Source organism: Pongo abelii, chromosome 19, assembly GCF_028885655.2.
Source record: "Pongo abelii isolate AG06213 chromosome 19, NHGRI_mPonAbe1-v2.0_pri, whole genome shotgun sequence".
NCBI lineage: Eukaryota > Metazoa > Chordata > Mammalia > Primates > Hominidae > Pongo > Pongo abelii.
The window spans coordinates 55,086,730-55,114,457 of NC_072004.2; the positions used below are offsets into that span (position 1 = coordinate 55,086,730).

The following is a 27,728-nucleotide window of genomic DNA, read 5'->3' on the forward strand; positions in this document are numbered from 1 at the left end:
TGGATCAGTCACCCAGGAGAGTGTGGCTGCTCAGGCTGGTGGGATGCTGTGTGAGGGGCTGTGTTTGGGTGTGAGGCTGTCTGTGCCAGAACGGGTAGAGGATGTGTGTGGACGGGGAGTGTGTTGGAGTGAAAGCCTTTGGTTCAGGAAGTCTCTACCTCAGTGCTGTCTGAGGGGTTGGGTGAGGGCAGATGGGTGAGCTGGGCCTGAGGTCCTGAGGCCCTCTCTGCACACAGGTGTGGAGCTGCAGGAGCCTGGGCCCTGCCCTCCAGCCTGGCTCTCCTTTCCTGCATGGCCAGGAAGTGTCCTGGCTGTCCTGGGCCCACAGAGAGGCCTGGACCCCAGTCATTGGGGAACAGCCGAGAAGACCCAGGCCTCAGGCTCCACCAGAGCCCAGTAGGAGGGAGGGACTCGGGGTGCAGCTGTGGCAATGCCGAGAGGGCGGTCCCTCCCCTAGACCTACTCATCACAGAACCCCACACCCAGGGGCAGGCAGACATTGAACTGCCGCAGACCCTCCCAGGTCCACAGCCTGAAAGGAGGAGGCGAGGGACCTGCCTTCCTTGCGGGCTCCCTCCTCCAGCTCAGGAGGGGGCGGGGTCCACGTGCTCCAGGGCTGCCTCCGCGCGCCCCGCACGAAGTCCCGGAATCGGCTGGAGAGGGCCAGGGGGCCTCTGGCGAGTGTGGACCTGGGCGAGTGACTCGTTGTGTGCTGTGCCCGCAGGAGATGCTGCAGGATAAGGGCCTGTCCGAGAGCGAGGAGGCCTTCCGGGCCCCGGGCCCAGCGCTCGGCGAGGCCAGCGCTACCAACGCCCCCGAGCCCGCGCTGGCAGCGCCAGGCCTCAGCGGAGCCGCGCTAGGCAGCCCCCCGGGACCCGGGGCTGACGTCGCCGCCGCCGCCGCGGAGCAGGTAGGGCTGCGCCAGCCGTCGGGTAGAAGTCGGGCGTCGGTCTGCCTGCGGGGCCGCCTGTGTCCGTCTTTCCGTCCGATTGTCGGCAGGACTCGCTTTCAGGAGGACCTGCCTGCATTCAGGACGGTCTGCCTGTTCGTTCTCTACTGGACAGGGCTCGCTTTCTCTGCCTTCTGGGTCCTTCTCCACTTTGAGCCCTCGGGGCTACTCTGGGACAAGCAGGAGCTAGAGCTAGAGATAGAGGAGAGGGCGGTAAGACAGAGGGAGACCCCCAGAGCATCTGAGCGAGCCTGGACCAAGTGTCCAGCTCCAACAACCCGTAGAGGGCCTGGGACCGAACGGCGGAGGGGCAGGAGGAGGCCACCCCGCCGGTGCGCACGGGAGCCGCTGCGGGGCTCCGAGGCCTCTGGGACGTCGCCGAGGGCTTCACAGTGATAATCGGACAATCACAGTGCACAGGATGCTGCCTGGGGATCTGTGTGCACTATCTGCAGACGCGCGCCTGGCCGAGGGTGCGTGCGCCTCTCCCTGTCTGTGTCTGCCCCGGGAGCCTGTGGCTATGGTCCGCCACAGAAATGTTCATGAGTGAGCAGGAGTGTCGTCTAACCTGCGCTGGCCACTATGTGTGTCCTCTGCGGGTTCCTCCGTAAGTGCAGCTTCAAAGGAGGAAGTTTTAGCCACCGATTAATTCTTCTGTATTCACGAATAGTTCAAAATCGTTCTGTGAAACGAAATCTGGAGCCGTGGGCTCCGGGCGGGCAGGGTTCCGCACAGCTCTTCGGGTCTGGTTCTTCTTTCCTCAGGCTCCGCGTGGAGCCCTGGGCCAGGCAGACACAAGTTTCTCTCCCTCCCATCCCCAGACCATCGAGAACATCAAGGTGGGGCTGCATGAGAAGGAGCTCTGGAAGAAGTTCCACGAGGCGGGTACCGAGATGATCATCACTAAGGCTGGCAGGTCAGCGCTGGGAGATTTACTTCCGGGGATGGCGGTGGGGAGCAACGGGGGCCGGGGGGTCCCTTAGAAGTCCTCTCGGCCCCGGCCTGGTGGCCTGGGGAGTCCTCTCTGCCTCCTCGGGCGTCAGTGCCACCTCCCTTCGCAGCTTGGGACTGGGCCGCCAAAGCCCGCAGGGGGCCACCGCAGCCGCGCGGGACTTGCGGGAAAGACCGAGGGGAGGGGCAGCGCTATGCAAATAAATCCAAACAGGGATCACGACGCCCAAAGTCCCAGCTCCAGCACTTTTGGCCCCCTGGGGGGCCGCTTTGCCCTCCTCCCTTTGAGGACCTGAGGAGGTTTCTCAGGAATGCATTGATTGGGGACCCAGAGATGCCTCTCAGCAGATGGGGAGAGGGAAGTAGACTATGCTGTTCGGTTTTCATACATTTTCGTGAGTGACTCGAACCCCAAGTTTTTCATCCCAGGGGCGCCGCTCTTCTGTTTCCATCCCCATCTCTGGCCAACGGGAAAGCACTACGTTGGGCTCCGTGTGTGTTGTTGGGGGAGCGGCCCTCGGTGGCTGCCAGAAAAGGATGATTTATAAAGTGGAAACATCTTTAAAATGCGCTGGTGTCTGTGGGAGAGAACAGGGAGGAGAGGATGAGAGGAGGAAGACTCACGGGGGGTGGGGTGAGTGAGAGATTCGCTGGGGCTGGTGGGGTGGGGGCAGGAGTGTGGAGGAGAACGGTTATCAGGTGAAGGCGGATTGCTGTAGACAGAGACGCTGGCAAGTTCAGGTTCAGGAACTCCCTCCCCACCCACTCTATCCCCTCCACATACGCACACTTGATTTCGGTCCCTGAGGACAGATTAGGTGTGAAAATGTCCCTTTGCCTGGATGTGTCTCATAATGGGGATTTTGAAGGAATAACATGATGAAACCTCAAGTGCCAGGGATTTGGAGTCAGACCATGGTGGGTGAGGGATCCAGTTCCAACTCAGCTACTTTTATCTGTGCAACCTCAGACAAGGTACTTAAGGGTCTCTGCTCCCTCTCCACTCCATCTGTAAAAGAACAGGTCTTGCCTCATACATTGTATGTAAAGCACCAAGATCCTGTCACATGCAAGCACACAAGAAGTGCTAGCGAATAATATTAGCAATAATTAGAGAAGTGTCTGGCATCCCACTCAGTATTTTCTTCTACTTTTTAGAGAACTCAGTTCTGCTGAACCACTTAGCGAATGATAGACTATTCAAAGGAAACAAAAAGCCGGCTGGTTTGCTGTGTGCAGCGTATGGGGTGCTGTGGTCCTTCCTGTCTCTGCTCACTGGCAGGCCTTATAAAGTTTCCTTTATTTTGTTGAGGGTGGAGGTCTGGGCACTTGGCCACCCTCAGGTCTTAGCCAGGGAGGTGGCATCACCACTCAGGGCCTCTATCAGGAGACAGAGTAGGTTTATTTTAGGGCTTGAGCTTGCTGTATTTTGGGGATGGAGATAGGGAAGGAAGACGCATGAAGGGGCTGGCAGAGGGTGCAACATGGAGCAGGCATTGAGGACAGTGGAAGCCAGGTGTCACAAGCCCTGCCTCTTTCTGGCTGAGTGCACTTGGGCAAGTCACAGTCTCCTTGTAGCTCAGTGGTGTCAGGGAAATGGTGACCATAGACCTATCTGCTGTCCCTTCCTTTTCTATCACTGTGAAACTCAAACCAGGGAATCACGTGGATGATGGTTGGTAAATGGATAATCCACTTGATGAAGTGCAAAGGGGAATGGGGCTATTTCTTGTGCCTGCTGGTGTGGGAAGAAGGTAAGAAAGAGAAAGTTTCAGAACTTCCATTTTTAGGCAGCAGAAATAACCTTGTCTCTTGAAAATAACTGGCCAGCATGTTCTCTGGGCATGTCTGGCCTCTGGCATTTTAAACAAAAGACATTTTTTTTTGTTTTCCTCAGTAGTGTTTCCCGCATCTGCATGGGTCCTCCTCCTCCCTCTCCCAACACATACACTTATACACACACTTCCATAGGCGGCCAGCTTCAGGCAGATGTTTGTGCTTGATCCTAGTTGAGGCTTAGAGATGGACCTTAGGGAATTATGATAATATTTTAAAAATGGCTGTGATGATGTTGGCCAATTATGGATCCATCACAGCTTTTCACTTCTCTGGCAGAAAGTTATCCTTGCACCAGGTCTGGTTCTTAAGAAAATCACTAGTCTCATGCCCCCAACCCCTCACCCCTCACAGACCCCATTTCCTCCTTCATAGCTGCCCTCCTCCTTCAACAACCACTGTATTGCTCTGATCTACATTACTTAGGCTGTGGTTCTTCAACATCCTGGGCAGTGCCTCTCCCTGCTCCCCAAATTCTGTGTGCCTCTAGTGGAACCCTTCTTGGTACACTTCCATTTGTCAGTCTGGGCCTTGCTGCTAAACCTGGAATCACAGCTTCCTAGATGGCTAGAGCTGGAGGAGAACCAACAGAATATAAACCAAACCCCAGAGAAGGGAAGTTAGGCAGTTACCAGGTCCACACAGGAAAACAGATGAGACACCCCACCCCCAGAACACAACCCCTACTTTGATAAGTTCCCTTGATTGCTTTTTTACGGGGTCCTATTCAGTGTGGATTGTGGCTCTGCCCTAGAGACCCTGGTTGATTAGGGACATGATAACTGCCATCTGGCTGGGCAGGAGCAGGCTCTGGAAAAGGGGAGCCAGAATGTTCTCAAGCCAGGTTGAGTTCTCAGATCACAAGTTTCCTTCCTACCTTAGCCCTCTGGGTCCTTGAGAGTCTTGAAGGTCGACAGAGAGAAGAATCCCTTTCACTGGATAGTGACTTTGAACTGCCAAACAATTTGGCCTGGTGAATAAAATGCCAACCACAGTGGGAGCTACCAGTTTCTGAGTACTCAGCAACCTCCATGTCAGGTGTGAAATGGGGGCCACAGCCCTCCGCAGCCCGTCTCAGTCTCTTGGGTCTCTGTGTCCAGAGGGTTGGTGCTGATAGCCGCAGACAGCAGATCCCTCTCTTGGCCTCCCCACATCCCTGCCAAGCTTGATACATGTGAGAAACTGCATTTTCTCCCAAACATAGATAAAAGTGAGCTCCACAAAAAAATTTAAATATAAACCTCCCCAAAATGAAAATTGCCTAACTGTCTCACTGCCCTACTCCTAGGTCATGGTTTTGCCACCAGATAAATCTCCACTATCAGCCTTCATAGCCTGTTGAGTTCAATGTTGCCTGTGTTAGTGACAGTGAATTTGCGTTTGAAAAATGAACTACCGATGAGAACTCCTGTTGAACCTGTATTGTTTGTTATTCTGAGGCAAGGATTTGGCCCGGCTTAATCCGGGGCTTCAAAGCCAATTGCCCTCACTCTGTATACAGAGCGTCAGAGCCCAGTGGCGTGGATGATAAGAGAAGTAAGGGTTGAAGACACTGGGAAAGTGGGTTGGGGAGAGAGTGCTTTGATCTCTTTTTAAAGTATTTTCTGAAAGCAAAAGTCTATCAGAAGGAAGTGCCTTTAAAAAAATCTAAGAGAAGCAACTGATCTTCCAAAACAACATCCATTCCACACACTCTCACCCCTGCCCCTCCCTCAGGGAAAAGATTTCTTAAATATGCTTTGGGTGAATTAGAAAACTGTGTGTGTATGCCTCTGTGTATGTGTGTGAAACATGGAAATCGATTTATTAGCTTCAAAATCAGAACTCACTTGGCTACAAAAGGCTTGGTCTCAGTGTAGGTGGCACCAGCAGCCCCACTCCTAACCCCAGCCTTGGATGCGGGGCCCTGGCCTCTTCCCGGCACACCCAGGATTCCTCCTGAAAAGCCCCACGGACATCAGGGTTGGAGAAACAAAAGGTTTTCAGGGACCCCTGCCGTTTTACTGCTGTAGGGTTCTTTTCAGACTCTGAGCTCCAAGGCGCCTGTGTATGTGTACACACATACATAATTTTTAACCTAAATGTATTGAAGTGGAACATTCCTACAGAAGAGTCCACACGTCTTAAGGGTGCAGCTTTACAGGCTTGCACAAAATAAACACACTCGTGTAAGCTTCATCCAGATAAAGAAATAGATCATCACCACCACCGCCCCAGAATCCTTCTTGTGTGCCTACCCAGTCCGAGCCATCCCCACCTTTGAAACCACTCTCTAGACTTCTGACCCCTTCTGGCTGGTGTTCCCCTACATTAAGGGAGGGTCCGTGTAGCTGTTCCTGGAGTCCCCAGGGACCTCCGAGAAAGTCGGGGCTGCAGTGGGGTTGGGGCTTGGGGGACCCTCCAGGTGGAGAGAATCTAGGGGTATCCCCTAGTCTCTGTCCCTTTCCCCAGGAAAGGGGCTGAGAGTAAGCGCCTTGAATTTGGCCACCGCTTTGGCCGGGGAGCTCCTGCGGCTCTCGCAGCGCAGCTAGAACTTGCGTGTTCCCTCAGCAGTGAGTTCGCAGTTACGGGTTTGTTGCCAGAATAAAAAAAGCCCCAAACCCTTGCCCCGCGCCCCGCGCGCCTCCAACACCAAGAAACGTCCGAGAAAGCTTATCTTAGCAGTTCATTCTAAAGCCATTTCCGAGTATGAATAGATAAAGGCTCCAGCCCCGCACCCTTTCAAGAGCTTGTTTCATGATCAGAGGAGAAGCCCCGGGCTTTCATCTCCTCCCGGGCCGGCGAGCAGGCGGCTTGTTTATTCCCCTGGCGGAGCCGTTTCCGCGTGTGCTGAGGGGAACCCCCATCTGTCTGGGGGAGCGGGGAACTGGGGGAGCATGGAGAGGGCGCTTGGGGCGCGGAGGGAAGGTGCGGGGCACGTGGAAAGCGTGCCGAGGGGCTGGGAAGAGGGAGGGACAGGAGGACGGGGTGGGAGCAGGGAGAGGGTAGGGGGCGTAGGTAGAGCGTGCAGGGAGGGGAGCGGGGGAGCGCGCAAGGAGGGGGCGCGTTGGGGCGGACCCAGAGGTAGAACGCAGAGTGCCCGGAACAGGCGGGCTTCTCCGCCAGCGCTGGTGGCAGGGCCTGCGTGGACACAGGCGGCACCCGCAGTGTCTTCCTTCTTGGTCACCTCCCCCACCCCAACACACAAACAGGGAGGCGTTGCTTTCCACCGTAGGGTGTTGGTTTTCGGGTACATTCTATGTCGTAAATCACAGAAACAATTTACATCTCACTCCATCATTTCAAACCTTTCATTAGAGAGGCAAAGCTCATAGGAAGTCACAGCTCCCAAACCCAGCCTGGCCTCTGTGGCCTGAGGCATGCCACGCTGGGGAACACCCCCAAGTCAGGCGTCTAGGCACCAACTTTAGTCCCTTCAAGAACCCAAGGGCAGATGCCCAAGGGGCCTTGAATTCTCCCCTCGACCTGGGCAGGAAGCCAATGGAGGGGACAGAGGGGGCCTCACTTTCACAGGCAGCCCTTTCCCAATGCTGGGTGGATGCTTCCTCCTTCTGGAGCCACCTAGGCAGGGAAACGATAGTGCTTAGGGCCCCCCACCCACCCCAGAGTGGGTTCTGCATGGCTCAGAAGCAGTCCCCCAACTAGATCCTGCCAAGACCTAGACATCTGTTGCATTGAAGGCAATGGAACTCCCTGAGGCAGTTCAGGCCCCAGCAGAGGGCTTTTGAACTCCCCATTCAGACCAGACATCCTATGTCCCTGTCCCCCAGCTTCTGAGCGCTGCTGCCTTAGGTAGAGGGGAATTGGTGGGCAGGGGAGGTGAGGCTGGGAGGTACTCCCCTTCCCTGTGCCGATGCCCACATCTCCTTATCAGTCAGGAATCTGGCCTATGATCAGCTTCCAGCAGGGGCCAGGTCCCAAGACACCAGCTTGGGCTGCAGAGAACAGGCTCCTCAAAGGCCTTCCAGAAAACATTTAGTCAGTGTCAGCCTGGCCTCCTGGGCTGTGGAAATGAAGCCCAGCAGGGAGAAGGATAGGGGAAGGCCAGGGCCCTTTAGCCTCCTCTCAGCCTAGGCTATGATGCCTGCCAAAGTGGCAGTGAGCCCTTCACTCCTGGCCCCCTATGTGGACACTGGCCCTGGAGGGAAGCCATGGCTGCCCTCTGCTGTTGCCACCTGGAATGATGACAGGAAACAAGCTGAGTGCAGGCCCCCGGTGCCAGGCCAGCCCAAGTATGGCCAGGGCTGCCCCCATTTTGTGGCTGTTTCTGTGGCAGTTACAAAATGGTGGCCTGGAGGGGGCAGGATTCTTGGCCTTACCCCAGGGAAGGGGGAGGCGAGGCAGCTGCTGCCCTCCCTGCTTCAGCTGTTGGCCCACCAGGAGAGAGGCAGGGCCGGGAAAGGGTGGTGCAAGCTCCAGCTGCGCCCCCAGGCCTGATAGGGGGGCTGGTAAGCAGGAGGCAGGGTTGGGTTCCTGAGCCCCTCACTTCCCCCATTCCTGGAGAGGGGGCGGGGTGGACATTTGAAAATGCTTTCAATTGACATCTGAGACAAATTCTTCTACAAGGTTTATAAGTCCCTAGACTTGCAGCTAGAACTTCCCTCCTCCCTCCAGGCACGCACACATCCACACATGCGCACTTGCACACCGCTCACATGCGCCTGGGCACACACACCCCACATCCCCAGGTCCCCACCCTGCAGTGCTTGCACAGGCCTCTCCTCCAGCAAGAGAGGGGCACAGGCGGGGCTGGGTGGGGCGTGGGCTGGCAAGGAAGTGAACCCTCCACCTTGGTCGGGGTCCTGGCCTGGGCTTAGGGCCTGCCAGCTTATAGAGGCCTTGATCCTTTCTGGAAGCCCTGTTCTGTCCAGGTAAGCTGGTGCCCCTGGTGACAAAATAGGGGCCTCTGATCAGCTGTTTGTGGCATCTTGGACAGCTTCTCCAGGGTCCTGTACTGTCTTGGGTTAGTGAGAGGCGGAGAACCACCTGGTGGTTGTCCCAGAATGGACCAGCCGGGCAGTGGCACAGCTCAGTGGGGCTTAGTGTCTTCACTGTGTCTTCAGCTAGGTTTGGATCCTGTTTCTCTTGGGGAACACCTTTGTGGAAGATCAGCTGTGGTGGGGGGTGGAGTCTGAGGAGGATTGTGGGAAGTTCCGTTCTTCCCTCTGGTGAAGTCAGGGACCTAGTGACTAGGGGAGGGAGCTGTGCCCAGAGCGTTTGTGTATGCGCTGTGCTGTTGTGTGTGCGTATGTGCTGAGGGGTGTGCGGAAGCCCCCTCTAGAATGTGCCTTGAACCTCAGGGCCCTGGACAGCCTTGGCATGAGCTGCAGGAAATGACAAACTTTCTGGGTTTTGGTGAATCCATTTTCACAGAAGTAGGTCATACCACTTCTCCATTTACTTTGCTGAGGGTGGAGTGCAGCAGGGGTCCGTGGTAATTCATGCAGCAATCTATGAGACAGGCGGTAATGTTATCCTCATTTTAGAGATAAGGAAACCAAGGCACAGAGAGGTTCAAGCAAGTTGCCCAAGGCTTATCAGTGGGGTCCAGGCTGTGACCATGGCAGGTGGTTTCAGAATCCATGCCCTCTCTTATCCATGAGGCTCCTGGACCGACTTTCCCCTGATACTCAGGGTGCACAGGTCCAGGTAAGGTGTTCATAGGGAGAAATACCCCTGATAGACACACTGGAAGAACCCAAACCTAGCAGGGTTTTGGACAGCAGTCTCCTGTTTTCCTGAAAGCTGGTTTTAGGCCTAAGGATTTCCACAGAGGCATGACCCAGAGGAAGCAGCTCATTATTTATGGAAGCAGCTGACGGGGGTTTCCGGCCCCCTGTAACTGCACCCCAGAACTTCAGTTGTGTGTGGGCTGGCAAAGGACAGGAGGGAAATTAAGGCAGCAAAGTTGGCATCAGAATCTGCTCCCACAATCCTGACTGGGGTCTCTGTGCTTCAGCTGCTCACAGGCACTAGCCCCAAGTCTTAGGGGATTATGGGGGAGGGGATAAGTGAATTTGGGAAATGGTGTAAACTCCCCTCCTAGACACAGACTGATAGCTGCAGGGGCTCAGAGACAGCAGCCAGTGCCACCTTTTCACTGTGCAGCACGGGCAGGGGGGGAAGTGAGTTGTGCAGGTCACACAGCTCTGACCAATGCCAGGATCGCTGGCCAAAAGGGCAGCACCTGTTAGCGGCCTTCTGCCCCCTTGCTCACTCTGTTCCATCTCTCCTGGTGCTCTGTCCACACGCTCCACCTCACCCCTCGGCTCCCCCAGGAGGATGTTCCCCAGCTACAAGGTAAAAGTCACAGGCATGAACCCCAAGACCAAGTACATCCTGCTGATTGACATTGTCCCTGCCGATGACCATCGCTACAAGTTCTGTGACAACAAATGGTAAGTGGACCCTGACCGCATCACCCACCTTCCCTCAACTGCCCACTTGCCACGCCCCCACCTAGTGTTTTGTCCGGGGGATTTCTTAGCTACCTGAGTGACTGCCCAGGTCTGCAGGCTGGAGTCCATTGCCTGGAACTGGCTGTACAGAGGCTGAGGTGGTCAGCGAATGTCTGCATGCCTGCTTCAGGTGGGGCTGGGGTTGGGCTGAAAACCAGCTGCATGTTTGGGAGTTTGGTGGATTGCAAGTGTCTGTACTCTCCTTATGGCCATGGGTAGTCAGGATTTGGTGACTATGCTGTCAGGTGACAGACAAATCATTAACACTGGCCAGATTTAGACTGTCAGTGCTTCACTGTGGGGAAGATGGGAGCAGTTCTCTTGGGGACTTTAAGAGCAAGGCCATTACCTGCTGTGTGGGGCCACTCTCCTGTTTCTCCATGCTCTCCTTGGCTTCAGGCCCCTCCAGCCATCCAGATGAAGGGAGGCTCCACCAGGCGGTTGGTGGATGGGACCCTTTGGCAAGGGGCTGGGAGACATAGAGAGGTAAAGGGACAAAACCAAAAGGGGCCAGGTAAATAAACGCTGGGCTAACTTTCATGAGGCCAACTCCTTAGTCCCTGACTGCCTGGGAGCTCGGAACAGGGCTCCGAGAGTGAGCAGCCAGCCAGGACACTGGGCTCCGTGGCAAGTGAGCCACAGAGCTGGAGAGATTGGGCCGAGGAGGCAGGATTTGGTGGCCACATCCTGGCAAGGGCCATGTTTCTGTTTCTTCTCCCTCTCTGGGCTAGAACTCAGAGCAGGCTCTGGCTGCGGGGAGAGATACCAATGAATTTCTTACCATTGTTTTGGGGACCAGCCTTTTGAGAGTTGTCTAGGTCCTCTGAGAAGCTCCCTCTAAATAATATAATTTATAACATGTGACAATCATAATCATACCAGGTGTAGTGGCTCATGTCTGTAATCCCAGCTACTCTGGAGGCAGAGGCAGGAGGATGACTTGAAGGTCAGGAGTTTGAGACCAGCCTGGGTAATATAGTAAGATCCTTGTCTCTACAAAAAATGTAAAAAGTTAACTAGGCATGGAGGTGCATGCCTGTAGTCACAGCTACTTGGGAGGCTGAGGCAGAAGGATTGCTTGAGCCCAGGAATTGGAGGCTGCAGGGAGCTATGATCATACCACTACAATGGGTGACAGAGTGAGAACCTGTCTCTTAAAAAGAAAAAAAAAATTAAATCATAAGTGTAAATATACATAGAAGTGCCTAAATCTCCTCACAATATCTTTGTGATTAGCCCCAGTCCTTCAATTAAATGATCCCATTTCTCTGTAACCTCCCCTTTTTTTTCTACTGCAGTAAAATAAAGGAGATTCAGAACTGCTCTCTCCTCCTCAGCATCCTCTCCTCTGTCCCTCACACTCCTACCCTTGAAGTACTAATTTGACTATGTGGTGGGACCAGCAGCTATTTTTTTCTCTGGTCAATGGGGGTTTGCTCCAAGAGGGGACAGGGAATCTGGCCTCACCAGCCCCTGGAGTAATCTCCTGCTCTTACTGCTCTGTTGGCAGGATGGTGGCAGGGAAGGCTGAGCCGGCCATGCCAGGAAGGCTGTATGTCCACCCGGATTCTCCTGCCACAGGGGCCCACTGGATGCGGCAGCTGGTCTCCTTCCAGAAGCTGAAGCTGACAAATAACCACCTGGACCCCTTTGGCCATGTAAGCATGGGGGCTGCCTGGCCCCAGGAGGCAAGTCTGGGGCAGTTTTAGGGGTGGGACAGGCCAGGATGGGGATAGGGAGAATCCACTCCGGGATCCAGCTCCAGGCTTTGGCACTCACTGACCAGTTTAGAGAAGGAGCGCAAGGCTCTGAGGCCTGCAGAGAGCTGGACTTCCTTCCCGGCCACTTACTGGCTGGGTAACTCTGGACAATTGTCTCAGCTTTTTTGAGCCTCACTTTCCTTGTCTAGAAAATGGAGATGACCATATGTACCTTTCATGGTTGTGAGACTTAAATGAGAGGGTATACAGGAAGCACTTTGCATGTAGGAGGTGCTAAATAAATGGCAGCTATGATGATAAACGTGACAGGTCAGATCTCAGCTTCAGTTCCCCAAAATCTTGCCTTGCTGGAACGTAACACAAGAAGGGTAAGCCTTTTCGAGCAAGAGTCACGGATGTGTTCCAAAGCCCCTCTTTGGTGTGTACTGTCTGCCTGGACTGACAGCCGCCTGCTTCTGGAAGGAAAGACCTTGCTCTGGCTCACATGGTAGCTCCTGCTGGGTTTAGCCTGGTCCTTACAGAAGAGATTCTGAAGCCCCAGGGATGCTGCTGACGCCCCATCCAGGCTGCCCAAGCTCATTCTTTCCCCATCTGGCCCTGGCAAGTCCACAAAAAAGAGATTTTTATGTGGAAATTTTTAGCTCAAGTGTGTGGCAAACAGAAGTCTGGGGACCTGGTATTATCTGCCAGGGCACAGGCCCCACCCCTTGAGACTGCTCGTGGTTACTGGGGAAGTGCAGGGCAGAAGCAGTGGAGGCTTTGAGATGCAGGTGTGGCTGTTGGGGTTAGGAGATGTGCAGGTATGTCTCGCTTTTACGCCCCAGCTCTGAAACATAGTTCCTATGGAAAACTCCAGCCATGCTTCTTTTCTGATTGATGGGTATGTAACTGGCAATGAGCTTTTAGTTTTAATTTCTCAGAATCTGTTCAGTTCACTTCTGAGTCATTGGTGAGCTATAAACAAGCAGCTAGGAGAATGCTTAATTAACGCAGTCAACTCCTGACTTATCTTATCTGGTTTGTGAGTCCCTATACTGGGTTTCCCATACAGGGCAGGGAGATTCCCAATGGGGAGGATCAACCAAGTTCCCACCTCTCCGAGCCCCAGGGCATTTCAGCTGAGAGGCAGAGGGGCTTCCTGGGTCTCCCTGGGCACCATCCTGGTCAAGACTTTGTTCCCAGTCAACTCCTACCCAGCTTCCTATGCTTGGCCAGGCTGTGGCACCAGCCTCAAAGGGTAGGGAGGGTCTCTGTGTGGGGAGGCTAGGGAACCTGGCCCACGACTGCACACACACACAGACCCCATGGGGGGTGAATACAGAGCTTGTGGGGAGCTGCATCTTTGGGTGGCCATTTGTCCCTAGGGATCCAAGCCTGAAGAGGATTTTGGATGCGCCAGCTTGTTGTCAGGGCTACCAGCTGCAGGGATGTCTCAGAGGACACCTCTGCTTCCCCGAACTCTAGAAAGTGAGAGTGGAGGGAGTTAAGGGATGGAAAGCTGCGCCTTCTTTAGGAAGTGGGAGAGAGCGCTCTGGCCTTCACAGCCCCGCAGTAGATTTTCACAGCCTGGTTAACCTCTTCAGTGGCTCTCCCTGGGTCTGTGAGTGGTTTGTGATAACCTGCATAGAAGTCAGGGCCAGTGAGGCTGCTTGATGGGCTTGTGATGCTGGGGGTGCCCCTGGCTACACCTGTCACGCCTGCCTGGGGCTTCCCTTGCCTTGACGATAGGGATACTACCCACGGAAACTCAGCTTTCTCCCTGGACGAGTGGGTTGCAGAGCATCTTCCTTCTCCCTTCATCCCCACACTTACCCAGTACTTGCAGTTTATTGGCTACAACAGCCCTGTGGGTGTGGTAGGGCCCAGGTACTGTCTCAGACCCAGGCCTTCTGCTTCCCGGTCCAGTGTCTCTGGGCTTCTCCACTGCCTTTCTGTACCCAGGGCTCTCGCTGCGGTATCTTCACCTATTCAGAGCACCCTTGAAGAGGAAGCAGCCTCTGGCCATTCAGACAAGGGCTGTGGAGGGACATATCAGGGCACAGCAACCCATTTGGACATTGATTTTCTTCTGCCCCTTGGCCCGTGCCCGTGGGAGTGGTGAGCTCCCATTGAAGGATGAAGGAGTCACCCTTCTTGGCTTCTCGGTGCAAGAGGCCAGGGAAAAGCCACGTTGTATTGGGAATTGCCCTTCCTTCTGCACAACCACTTCTACATTTTCAGCTTGCCCTGAAAGCTTCCAGGCCTCAAGGGACTTTCTCCAGCCACATGGGCTTGGACTTTTCTTGGGAATCCTCATGGTATCCCAGAAGCTTGAGTAGCTGCCTCCTATTGGCAGCCCTCACCCCCAACTCCTGCCCAAAAGGGCGGGCTCTCTCCTCGCAAAAGGGCAAGTTGAGAGCTCAGGAGAGTGGCTGTGGTATCATCTTGGGGTCCAACAGGTGGACTCAGTGTCCTTCTAGCTTGGAGATCCCTGGGCCCAAGCCATTCCATTTCCTCATCCCAGGAGATGAGCAGGGTGGCTGAGAGCCCATGTGTCTGCTTGCTGGTGCCTTAAGGCTTCAAAGAGCAGGAAGCCCTGACTGTCGGAGGCGGGGGTGTGGAACAGCTATTTTGGGATAATCCAGGTTTTCCTATCATTCAAGATTCCTTTCTTCCATGAATGCTGCTCTTCTCTGAAGTCTGAGGACCTTAGGTTGAAGTCTTGGGCCTGGTAGCCTGTCCTGTATGGCAGATGGGGCCCTGGAACAGGAACCTCTCAGACCACATGGCCAGAACCTCCTAAAAGGACTGAGCTCTCACTAGAGCACTCCTTGTGGGTTTTTGCTGTGGGATTAGGAAAGCCTTTACAGCAGAAACCCACAAGGAATTTTCCAGTCCGAACCTTGGAAGGCAGGTTCAGAAGGGCAGATTCAGACCTGGGAGTCAGCTCCAGTCCCGCAGTTGGGCCAGGCAGGAGCAGAAAGGACCATGGGGCTGGGGCTGGATGAGCTGCCTCCGGGTGGCCTGAATTTAGCTTTGCTTCTGCTGTTCTGCTGGCCACAGAAGCTGCCTGCCCACTGTCCCTCCTGCCTGCCACTATCTCCCATGCCCAGCAGTGTCTTGTGCCAGGTGACTATGAGATGGGAAAGGAAGCTGCTTCCCTCGGCTTTCTTCCTCTTCTCCTCTTCTGAATAAGCTTCTAGCAATACCTGGGCTTCAGGAAGTCGGGGAGGGCCTCACTGGGGCATAGGTGGGACCTGTATCCTGTAGCACGATGAGGAAATGGTGGCATGCAGGTATCCCGGATTGCTGAGGAGGGAGGGCCAGTTTATGATTTCTGACACAGTGAGTCCAAATGTTGGAGGGGCTGCATTAGCCCCTGGGCTAGAGGTGTGGACTGCAGTTCCTCAGTCACAAAGTAGCAGGCATTAGTCCCCTTAATATGCGACTTCCCTCTAGCCACTGGGCTTCATAACTGACATAGGCCTGACTGCCACACCCTTAGGCCTGGGACTATCTTCCCACCTTCTTCGCCTAGGTAGCTACTCCTGAGCTGCAGGATCCAAGCTCAAATGCACCTTCTTCAGAGAGAAAGGCTGGGGTCCTCATTCCATGCTGTCAGAGCACTATGCACCTTTTCATGCTAGTACTTGCCAAAGTTTTAATTTTATACCTATTTGCATCTTAAAATTTTATTTATGAATAGGAAATATTTTCACAAGCTTTAAACATAAATCATTGAATAAATTAAAATGTCTACAATACGACATCTCTCTCTACTTGTTCCTGATCCACTGTTTCTTTCAACCCCCAGTACAGGCAACCATGGCTACCAATTTCTTTTCAGCAATTTTTTTTTTTTTTTTGCACATAGGCAGAATGTGTAATCTGGAATCCCCTCTTTTACACACAAAAGGTAGCATACTATAGAAACATTTTTTGCATTTGCTCTGTAAACTTAATAATATTTCTTGGAGAACAGTCCATTCAGAGACGGCTTCCTCATCCCTTTTGCAGCTGCACAGAATTATTATTATTTTAATTTTTTTTGAGATGGAGTTTTGCTTTTGTTGCCCAGGCTGGAGTGCAGTGGTGCGATCTTGGCTCACTGCAGCCTCCACCTCCCGGGTTCAATCAATTCTCCTGCCTCAGCCTCCTGAATAGCTGGGATTACAGGTGCCTGCCACTACGCCCAGCTAATTTTTGTATTTTTTTTTTTTTTTTTAGTAGAGACAGGTTTTCACCATGTTGGTCAGACTAGTCTCAAACTCTGACCTCAGGTGATCCACCTGCCTCGGCCTCCCAAAGTGCTGGGATTGCAGGCATGTGCCACCGCACCCAGCCTGCAGCTGCATAGAATTTTATCAAAATGATTGTTTCAGAAATCGTGTAGCCAGTTCTTGTTAAAGGAATTAGATTTTTTTTATTCTTTGCTCTTCTGATTAAGCTTGTACATATGCCATTTTATGCTGTGCCAAGTATATCTGTGAGATAAATGGCCTGTTCAAAGGGTACATGGATTTGTAACTTTGAAAATATCACCAAATTCCCCTCCTTGGGAGCTGTACTGATGTATATATTTTCACCACTGCTATGGCCTTACCAATAAGGGTGGGAGAACAAACTTGTGGATTTTTGTCAGTTTGACAGGTGAAATGTGGATATCAGTTTTAGCTTTAATGTGCATTTCCTTTATTATGAGTAAGGTTAAGCATTTTCTTTTAATAAATTTCCTCTCCTGTGAACTGCTGTTCTCATCCTTTGCTCATTTTTCTTGTAGGTTTTCGATATCAATTTCTAGGAACTCTTATAAATCAGGAGGATGTACCTCTTATCTGTGATGAGTTACACATGTCCAGGTTATCATTTGTCATTTGGTTTTGCCTGTAGTGATATTCCCACGCTGATGCTTTTGATTGAATTGATCAGTCTTTTCCTTATAGATTTTGGATTTTGAGTTATTGAAAGCCCTAATCCGCTCCTTACTTATAAGAGACTTTTCTTTTAGTATTTTATGGATTTATTTTTACATTTCAACCATTGATCCTTTTGAAATTTATCCTGGCATTGATTTGAGGTGTGAATCCAATTTTTTTTTTTCTGCAGAGCTATCCAGTTGTCCCAGCATCGCTAATTGAGTCATCCCCTTTCCTCCCCTGGTTGAGGTGCCTTATTTCTGAACACTAAATCCCCATATGAATGTGTGCCTGTTCACACGCCAGTCTTTTAACTGTTGAGACTGGATAATAGGTTTTAGTGTTTGGCAGGACTGGGCCTCCTTGATCTTCAGAGTTTTCTTGGCTAGTCTTGTCTATTTTTTCACATAAACTTTAGAATAAGCTTGTAGTGTTAAAAAAAGGGGCTTATTTGTATTTTTATTGGATTTGCCTTAAATTATAAATTTACTTAGAGAAGACTGATAGGAAGGCTTTTCTATTTGCTGAGGGTTTTCTGGTCCTTCAAAGCGTATTCGGGTTTCCTTGAAATGGCCCTGCACGTTTCTTGTTAGGTGTGTCACCTGATTTGTTACAATAATAAATTCAGCCTTTCTTTCACTACATTTTCTCACCACTTATTTCTGCTCATTTTCGGGGTTACTATGTGACAACCCCACCAGATAGTAAACCATGAGGTTTCCAATCACTGTGACATTCTAGTGCCTAGCCACCGTGTCTGGCAAGCCAGTGGGTGCTGGTGGATGGTAAGTGCATGAGAAACTCCTGAAGGGGGTGGTTATTAGACAGCAAAGCCACTTCCCCTGCCAGGGGCAGATGTCCCCCCAAAGCTTATGCTGCTAATTTGCCAGTGGGGACCCAGAGCTATTTATCTCCCTCTTTCCTCCTTTCCTCCCACATTTGCTGATCCCTGACAATGTGGCAAGCCCTGAACTCCAGATCGGGTACCACCCTCCCCAGCCAGGTTAAGGTATGAACTCAGGCTTGGAAACTAGTACCAATTCTGGCTGTGCCTGAAATCGGCTGTCTGATGCTGGGCAAATGCCTGCACCTCCCTGACCCTCAGTCCCTTGCCTGTTAAAATAAGCGCAATAATAATTAATGCCTACTTTATACGGATACTGTAAAGATTAATTTTATGGTGGATGTAAATGACTTAGCACAGGGCCTGGCACATAAGCTATGCTCAGTAAGTGCCAGCTGTTACTGCTGTTGCCATGGCAGAAGGCAGGAAGGTTTGGAGGCCCCACTGTACCACCCCAGTGTTGCTCCCGTGGGAGTGAGGCCTAAGGTTCCCTGGGCAAGGCCTCTTGAGTGGGCTGATGGGCTCCCTGACTTAGTTCTAGTTTAAATTTTCCTTGGATGCACCTCTTATCATTCTGGGTCTCAGTTTTCTTTCTTTTCTTCTTTGGTGTTTAAGCTGAGATCCTGTCACTGTCCTAACCTCTTTGTAGGGCTGGGGAGGATCAGAAGGATGATGGAGAAGGTAGTCACAGAAAGTAAAATTATGATACAGGGTAAATCTGGTTTTAGTATCTGACAAAATGGACATTAGCCACACTCTTGATGGGCTAGCATCCAGACAACACGTGTTCTGTGTTCTGTAGGGCCCGCTGACCCAAGTCCCTTACAGTGTTTAATTGGCACCTTCTCATTAACTCTGAGTTTGTTGAGAGCAGTGTGTGCTCTCTCACAGGCCATCTGGATCCTGCTCCAGACTGTGTCTCCAACCAGCTGTGTGTTCCTGGGCGAGTCACGTCTCCACTACTAGCATTCTGTTCCTCATCTGTAAAATTAGAGAGCTGGACACAAATGATCTCAATGGCCTGCCTCTCCATGCCCTAATGTTCTGTGATTCCAATGTAGATAGATCTGGGCTTTATTGGCCAAGCACGCTATGGCGATCTCTTGAGGAGAGGGATGTTTGGCGCAATTGCCGTTGTTAAAATAGAACAGGCTTCTGAATTGTGGCCAGAACATAATGAATCCCATTTCTGTGAAAGAATGATGATGACGGAACCAGTCATGTAGTGGGGTTGTTGACGTGGCTGGCGCATTTGGCCCCATATCCTCTGCAGCAAATATAAATGTGAAACTCTGGCAAAGTAGTTTCATGTGGTGCCTGAGGAACTTCCGAGCAAAGCCAGGTGTGTGAATCACTGAGTTGGTTTCACATTCTCCCGGCTGATGGGACTAAGGCTCAAGTTTATACTTGTCTTGGCTCAATGGGTGGGACTTTCTTCCAGATACCTGTCCAGGTTCTAGACTGTCAGTCAGAAGGAGTGTTTGGGGCCACTTAGTCAAAGGCCCCACTTTATAGATGGGGACCCCAATGGTTGGAGAAGGAGAAGAGCTTGCTCAGGATTTGACGCTGGTGAACAGAGATCATGAAGGCGTCTGCACCCTTCTTGACTTCTCTATGACTGGGGTTACCCTCACCTAGTGGCTCCCACCTGCCCCTGTAGGACTGGCAGCTTCCCTCTCTGCAGGTTTCCCTGTGAGCCTGGCTGGTTCCCTGCCTCGGAAGATGTGTTGGGCAGTCTCTCTGCCCTAGTCGTCAGGGACTTTGTCTGATGGGCTAAGGAGTTTGGCCTTTATTCCAAGGGTCAAGAGGGAAGAATCAAAGGTGGATTGTGGATATAAGGCATTTATTGAGCCCTATATAGTGGCAGCAGTGGTAGGAGGGGATGTGGGGGAAAGAGGAGGAAATGCAGAAGGCCCTGCTCTTAAGCAGTGCATATCTTCCTGAATTTCCCAGAAGGTTCTGAGCAGGAGAGTGAACTGATGGGATGTGTTTCAGGAGGAAATGGAGAGAAAGTAGATGGAGGTAGGGGGAGGCTGTCCTAGCAGCCCAGCCAGAGATGGTGGGGCCTGAGGCAGGGATGTGCAAAGGGAATGGAGGGGCTTTTGTTTTATAGATAGAGTCACAGGAATCGGTCACTGAGTGGACCTGGAGGTGGATGACAGTGAAGAGAAGGGGAGTTGATGATGATACCCAGAGCTTTGACCAGCCCACAACTGCTTGTGACTGCCCAGGTGTCACAGGAGCAGGGTGGCTGCTGCCATGTGTCCTAGTGTCCTGCACAGCCTTCATGAGGTGCTGGTGCCTATGGCTCTGTCCTGGGTTCTCTCAGCCCACAGTCTCTGTTCTCCCTTTGTGCTGCCACCTTTGGAGAGCTAGAGTGACTGGGGGAGGACTTCATGCCAAGGAGCTGGAACGTCGGGGAGCTCGGGGAGATCATCTCTGCACATGTTTCATCACCACTTTTGACCTGGGAAATGCCTTAGAGATGATCTCGTCTCTAGTGAGCAAGCAAAGACCAGAGAGGAGGGGACTTGCCCACGTTCCCACAGAGAGTTTGTGGTCGTGGCCCAGATCTTCCCACTCTCAAACCCGACCTTGCACTCACTAGATCCTGTCTGGGGCCAAAGGAGCCTGGAGGTACAAAAGGATAAAAGGTATAGCCCTTTCTCCTGAGGAGTTTAGAGCTTAATTGAAGGGACAAGAAGAAATAGGATGCCACTAGGATGCAGAATGACAACCAGGTAGATAACGCATGAGAAGTAAGTTTCAGAACTGGGCGTTCAGAGCAGGCCTTTGTACCTGAGACTTCCTGGAAGAGCTGGGTCTTCCTAGAGGAGATGTTAGGCCCAGAAGGAGAGAAAAGAATGGGAAAGGAAGATCAAGACAGCAGAGGGACCTGCATGTGCAAAAGTGCACAGGTAGGAACTGGGCATTCCTGGAGCTATCAGGCCACCTCCCAGGTATTCCATTGCTGGATCTTCCAGGAACGTGGGTCCTTTGTGGACACCTACAGCTCTGTGAATACTGCATGGTGATGGAGTCACCTAAAGGGGCTGGGAGGTGTTTTCCAGGCCCAGTTCCTCTCACCACAGGAGCATTCCCAGCGTCCTGGAAAGGGACAAACATCGAGGCCTCTCTGAGCGGGACCTGTGTCCCGTAGCCTCACTCTGCATTCCTCACCTGGCAGGCCCCCAGTTGGGCAGCAGGTCCCCAGCTGCAGGACCTGGTTTGGGGTTTGGGAGTTATGTACTTGCCTCGTGAGGGTCCGGAGGTTTGTCACTGAGGGCTGAGGCCAGTGCAGTAGGCAGAAAGTGTGGTTCCTGCTGGATGGAGTCACCCAGCTCAACCAAGGAGCCCAGGGAAGGCCAGTACCCACAGCCCAGGTCCTGGCCCACCCGTTCCTCAGCTGAGCTGGTTCTCTAGGCTATCCCTGTGCCCCAGGGCACGATAAGAGCAGAGTCTTCCCAGACTAAGACTTTGGCCAAGGCTTGCCATAGAAGAGCCTGACTCTGGCCTTTCTCTTGTCACTCTGGTCACTAACGGGTTAAACCTTTCATTAAGCGTCAGTACCAGGTCCCATCCCTGGAAACCTAGAAGGGTGGCAGCCCAACGACCAACCCAAGGAAAGGGCACTGCCAGCTACAGAGAGGGGAGCCCAGAGGGGAAGGGGACCCGAGGGCCCGCCTGGCCTGGCCAGGACAGAAACGAAAGGGTTAACAGAAGCCGCAGGGCTGATAAAATGCCCCAAATTCCTGGTCCTGCCTTCAATGGGGAGGGCGTCTGGCAAATGTCAACGATAAAAAATACATTTTAATGGCACATCATGCAGCTGCTACCGTGGGGCGCAGCCAAATGAAGCAGGTTTGGAGCAGCAACTACTGTGAGCGGCCCCCGGAGGCTCCAGTGGCCGCGCCTCCAGGGCGCTTTGCTAAGCTTTGTCCAGCCGCGGCAACCCGCCTCCCCCAGCCCATGGCATCCTCAAGGGCCCTTGGGATCGGGGGCCTCTAGCCTTCTATGGCACTATTTTGGAAACTGTGCCGTCTCCTACCTTAGCACCTTGAACGCTTGAAGAGCTTCTCTGAGGGCTGGGAGCGGCCTTGGGCAGGTCTGAAGGCAGGATACATTTGGGTCTCCCCAGCACGCCGTCAGCAGGCCTCTGTGAACGTTGAGAAATGCATAAACAAGGCTAGGTGTGGTGGCTCACGCCTGTAATCCCAGCACTTTGGGAGGCCGAGGTGGGCAGATCACTGGAGGTCAGGAGTTCGAGACCAGCCTGGCCAACATGGTGAAACCCTGTCTCTTCTAAAAATATAAAAATTAGCTGGGAATGATGGAGCACACCTGTAATTTCAGCTATTTGGGAGGCTGAGGTATGAGAATCGCTTGAACCCAGGAGGTGGAGGTTGCAGTGAGCCAAGACTGCGGCACTGCAGTCCAGCCTGGGCAACAAGAGTGAGATTCCATCTCAAAAAAAAAAAAAAAAAAAAAAGAAGGAAAGAAAGGAAAGAAAAGAAATGCATGAACAAATGAGCAATGTGACAAAAAAAGTTACAGTGGGACATTTTCCTCAGCTTCCTCCCTCTCTCTTATCCTGCAAAACCCAAGTATTTCTAGAAGAGGCAGGTCATGTGTAAGAAGGGTATTGAGAAGAGGTGAGGCTGGAGGGGGACCCCTGAGGGAGGGAGGTTACGTGTTATGTTCCCATTTACGAACGTGGAAACTGAGGCACAGAGAAGCCCAGTGACTTGTCTGAGATCAAACAGTGACTCTGTGGCACCCTGGACTTTTGCTGACAGCTCAGAATTCCACCTGCTACACTGTGCTGAGTTCACAGTGGGCTTTGACACTGTTAAGGGCTTACTCAAGTTCTCCATTACCGCAGGGAATCAATTGGTCACATCAGGAGGGCCTGGGGCTGGGCGTTAGTGCTGGTGCAGAGAAGTTAAGGAGGGCCAGGGTGGGGAGAGTTTGGGGCCCAGGGGCCTGGTTCTTCACTTGGGAGCTCCAGTCCTGGTCGGTAGGCCCCGGATCCTGGGCTTTGAGGAGAATGAGAAAAACCAGGCCAGGGCCAGATGAATGAGGTCAAGGGCCTGGGGCTTGTGGATGGGGACCTGGAGCTCAGCATGAGACCCTTCTCTTCCAGATCATCCTCAACTCTATGCACAAGTACCAGCCGCGGCTCCACATCGTTAAGGCTGATGAGAACAATGCTTTCGGCTCCAAAAACACTGCTTTCTGCACCCACGTGTTCCCAGAGACCTCCTTCATCTCTGTGACCTCCTACCAGAATCACAAGGTACAGCCACTGCCCCACAGCCCCACTTAACACCACCCTGCATTCTCTTCCACCATGCAGAGAGGCAGAGTGTGAAGCCAGAGTCCCAGCAGGGCTTGGGCAGGCCCAGTGCAGGGACCTCAGAAGCCTAGAGTCCCTCGGAGCCGTGAGCAAATCGAATGATGAACAGAAAAGGACCCTAGATATGTCCATCTCCAGCACAGAGGAATTACGATCCCTGTGTTTTGGGGAATGGAGAAAATTGGCAACTGTAAAAACCAGGACCTTGGAGCCTGCCTTGTGGTTTGAGCGTTGGGCCCTTTCATTCCACAATGTTCTTTCTCCTGGTTCATCTCCTGGTGCCTTCAGAGAGAGGGGTAGGGAATGGGGATAGGAGCCCTGGGGTGCTGTCAGCTGGGGTGTGGAAGCAGAGCCTGAGCGGAGGCCCTTCCCAGGCTGTGGTCAGAGGTGCCCCAGCCACCTCCCCCCATCGCTACTGCCCGGCCCAGCCCGGCCACCCCCACTGCGTCCCAGTCACTGACAGCCATGCTCTGCTGCCCATCTGCTTTCCACAGTATGCACACAGGGACTGGCAAGGTGGGCAGGGGTCACTGGGGAAGGGCCATGGCTGTGGTGGATTTTAGGCAGAAGAGTGACAGAGTCGGAACTGCATCTAGAATGGTCACTCAGAGACTGATGTGGTAGTTGCACAGACTCAGGCAGCAGGCCCGGGATGCTCACTGGGAAGATGTTACAGGTCCCCAGGAGAGACCCATGGGGACAGAAGTCCGGCAGTGCAGAGGGCTGGGGAGCAGGAGAAAGAATCGGAGGGTGGAGAGCAAGGAGTAGGGAGCCAGGGACAAACCAGGTGTGAATGGCAAGACCCACTTCCCCAGACCTGCCCCAGTTCCGCCTGTGCCTGGGGTTGGGGAGGAGGGAGGGCCAGAGGCCAGTCCAGTCCCACCCTCCTCCCCAAGGAGGGTATTGAGAAGAGGTGAGGCTGGAGGGCGACCCCTGAGGGAGGGAGGTTACGTGTTATGATCCCATTTACAAACGTGGAAACTGAGACACATTTGTGTGCCTCACACTGGTGACCCTATGTGTTTTCTCCCCACAGATCACCCAGCTGAAAATTGAGAACAATCCTTTTGCCAAGGGATTCCGGGGCAGTGATGACAGTGACCTGCGTGTGGCCCGACTGCAGAGGTGGGGCTGCGGAGCCTGGGGGTGGGGCGGGCAGATGGGATGCAGGCACGTGGCCTCTGTGTATCTTCACTCTCTTCCTGTCTCTCCTCCTGTCCTCCCCACCCCTTCAGCAAAGAATACCCCGTGATTTCCAAAAGCATCATGAGGCAGAGGCTCATCTCCCCCCAGCTCTCGGCCACACCGGACGTGGGCCCCCTGCTCGGCACCCACCAGGCACTCCAGCACTACCAGCACGAGAACGGGGCACACTCGCAGCTCACGGAGCCTCAGGACCTGCCCCTCAGCACCTTTCCCACCCAGAGGGACTCAAGCCTCTTCTATCACTGCCTGAAAAGACGAGGTAGTGCTCTCCTGGTCTAGAAGCCCTAGAGGGTCAGAGGAGGGGTGAGGTTCTCCCCGAAACCACTCTGCAGCTCCCCCCCACCCCCCAACACACACACACTCATCTGGTGCTTGTGTGGCCTGGGAGAGTGGGCTTGAAGGGTTAGGGATCACAGCTGGGTGCAGGGCCATCTTTTCCAGTGCAGGGGTGCTGGTTCTCATCTCTCATGCTGCCTTTGGAACCCTCACAGACAGCTTGTAGCCCTGGTGTCCCCAGACACCTTTCCAAGTGTTGCTTTGCAGTCACTGCTCTGAAAGCCTCATGGGGTGAGCTGGGCTCTGCCTGGAAGCGCAGGAAGAGGCTGACACTTCCCAGTCCAGAGGTTTTGGGATTGGGGCTGTTATTTGTCAAAGCAAACTCAATTCCAGAACAGGGAGGACTTGGTGTCTCACGTGCAGGGCCTTCCACCCAATCATTCCTTCCAGGATCTGCAGAGGCTGCTTGAGAGTTGAGATGAGCTATTGTGGATGTAGGTGGGGGCTGGGAAGACAAGCCACAGCACCCTCTGTGCCAGGCCTCTTCGTAAAGAGGAGGAGCCCGGAGCTGGGCACCATCACATCTGTGCTCTGTGCCAGGTCTTGATCCCTCCATGGATAGAATTGCAATGATTCGTGTTACTCCACCAGAAGACCTCATGGGGCCGCTGAAATTCCCTTTGGAATGAGCCTGGGGACTTTTGCTTGCCATCCAGAATGTTCCCTCAGCCCTGGTCCTAGGGACTAGCCCAGCAGAGCTCCGAGATCCCCTGTACAAGTCTCGTTAGAACTCAGTGACCTAGAGCACGGGTTGGCAAACTGTGGCCTTCAGATCTAACCCAGACTGCTGCCTGTACAAAATAGTTTTTACATTTCAAAACAATTGAAAAAAACAAAAGAAAAATATTTCATGAGATGTGAGCATTATGTGAAATTAAAGTTTTAGTGTCAAGTTTTATTGGAACACAGCCATGCTCATTTACTTACAGGTTGTCTGTGGCTGCTTTCATGGGACAACAGCAGAGTTTTGTAGTTGCAACAGATACCCTGCGGCCCACAAAGCCTAAGATATTTACTATCTGGCCCTTTGCAGAAAAAATTTGCCCAGTCTTGACCTAGAGTGAATAGGCCACCTGCCAGGATCAAGAGCTTAGCGCAGGGAGAAGAGAGGGATTTGGAGAGAAGACGGAGAATCGGGCTGAGAGAGGGGCAAAGGAGAGAGCTGGGCAAGGGAGAGGAGCAGGTCTCCCTGGGCAGGGCAGATGCCACCAGCAGGGGCAGAGGAGAGAGGTGAGTACAGGCCTTCACACCCACTTAGCCCCTCTGCTTCCAGCCCCGTGGGCGCACACACAGACTCCCCAAATGAATCCCTGGAGGAAACAGGAGGAGGGAGGCCAAGATGAGCCATGGATGAGTGGGGCTGTTGTTGTTGTTGTTGTTTTTTGAGACGGAGTCTCGCTCGGTCTTCCAGGCTGGAGTACAATGGTGCAATCTGGGCTCACTGCAACCTCTGCCTCCCGAATTCAAGTGATTCTCCTGCCTCAGCCTCCCCAGTAGCTGAGATTACAGGTGTATGCCACCACACCCAGCTAATTTTTATATTTTTCGTAGAGATGGGGTTTCACCATGTTGGTCAGGCTGGTCTCGAACTCCTGACCTCAAGTGATCCGCCCACCTTGGCCTCCCAAAGTGCTGGGATTACAGGTGTGAGCCACTGCACCCAGCCCAGATGAGTGTTCTTTAATTGGCTCAGTGGGCTGCTCCCCAAACCCTCAGGCCTGGGTCAGCCCTGGATCCCAGGGGAGGTCATGCCACTCCAGATAGTTAGGCCCTCCTTGTGGAGGATGTCGAGAGGCACACACACATGATTTGTGGCATCTGATGTCATCTTTCCCCAGAGTATCTGCTTCGCCTGAAAAGTATGTCACCTTTTTCACTTATTATCAGTTCTATTTCTTAATTTTGTAGACACTGTGGTGTTGGAATCTGTGTAGTAAAAATCTGATGGCTCTTCTTTAAACACATGTGAGATTAGTTCATCTTCTAAAAGCAACAGAAACATGCCTACAAGTGGCTTTGGCTCCTTGAGGTCTTCCTGGGAGCTGAGGATGGAGGCAGAAACCTCACGGCCTTAATTTTCTGGCTACTTCAGACAGATGTGGCCTCTGGGCATGGGCTGGCCTGCCAAATGCCTCCACTTTCCTTGGCCAGGGAGGGCCTAGCCTGAGAATGCCACTGCATACCAAGGCCTCTCACTCTCCCAAGAGTCAGGCTGGCGAAGGATCAAAGCCGAGTGCTGCCTGGCTAAGCCTGGCCCTCAGTGTCCGGTGATGTGGTGTCCCCCGTGGCCTCTGAGTAGGGTCCGTAATCTGACCACTTCTTGGCGGCTGCCACCCTATAAAAGCTGTGGCTGATTGAAATGGCTCTGGGAGTGCCATGGCAACATGGGGAGGGCGGGCCTGGAGGGACAAGGACAGGCTGTCCCGGCATCCAGCAGGGTGCTCTGGGGCCTGGGCTGGTGGAAATGGTTCTTCCTGAGTGTTACTTTGTCTTTCAGCAGATGGTGCCCGCCACCTGGACTTACCTTGCAAGCGATCCTATCTGGAAGCCCCCTCTTCGGTGGGGGAGGATCACTATTTCCGTTCCCCCCCTCCCTACGACCAGCAAATGCTGAGCCCCTCCTACTGCAGTGAGGTGACCCCCAGAGAAGCATGTATGTACTCAGGTTCAGGGCCCGAGATTGCCGGGGTGTCTGGGGTGGACGACCTGCCCCCACCTCCGCTGAGCTGTAACATGTGGACTTCAGTGTCGCCGTACACCAGCTATAGCGTGCAGACGATGGAGACTGTGCCATACCAGCCCTTCCCCACGCACTTCACCGCCACCACCATGATGCCGCGGCTGCCCACCCTCTCCGCTCAGAGCTCCCAGCCACCAGGAAATGCCCACTTCAGTGTCTACAATCAGCTCTCCCAGTCTCAGGTCCGAGAGCGGGGGCCCAGCGCCTCATTCCCAAGAGAGCGCGGCCTCCCCCCGGGGTGTGAGAGGAAGCCACCCTCGCCACATCTAAATGCTGCCAATGAGTTTCTCTACTCTCAAACCTTCTCCTTGTCCCGAGAATCTTCCTTACAGTACCATTCAGGAATGGGGACTGTGGAGAACTGGACTGACGGATGACTCTCACGTCTCCTCCGCAGCCCCGGGACTGTGTTGCTCCAGTATTAACCTCTGTGGGT

The 27,728-nt window shown here is 53.2% G+C and overlaps 1 protein-coding gene across 2 annotated transcripts; it reads left to right on the forward strand.

The window, feature by feature from the left end:
• Positions 1-727: 727 nt before the first annotated feature.
• On the forward strand, positions 728-27,728 carry TBX4 (T-box transcription factor 4). 2 transcript variants are annotated; one of them, XM_024235352.2, is made up of 8 exons: positions 728-910; positions 1,771-1,865; positions 10,015-10,134; positions 11,705-11,852; positions 22,798-22,950; positions 24,047-24,135; positions 24,246-24,475; positions 27,050-27,728. In XM_024235352.2, exons 1-8 carry the CDS (start codon positions 728-730, stop codon positions 27,667-27,669), a joined length of 1,638 nt encoding a protein of 545 aa, XP_024091120.1. In that variant the 3' UTR covers positions 27,670-27,728. The 2 variants fall into 2 exon arrangements, with proteins under 2 accessions (XP_024091120.1, XP_054393419.1); XM_054537444.1 differs by having other exon boundaries at positions 27,053-27,728.

Bases quoted from the DNA above. Each gene is read 5' to 3' on its own strand.
- TBX4 (XM_024235352.2), top strand. From the start codon at position 728: ATGCTGCAGGATAAGGGCCTGTCCGAGAGCGAGGAGGCCTTCCGGGCC. The intron at 1,866-10,014 runs GTCAGCGCTGGG...CGGCTCCCCCAG, and splicing joins ATCATCACTAAGGCTGGCAG to GAGGATGTTCCCCAGCTACA. The intron at 24,136-24,245 runs GTGGGGCTGCGG...CCACCCCTTCAG, and splicing joins CGTGTGGCCCGACTGCAGAG to CAAAGAATACCCCGTGATTT.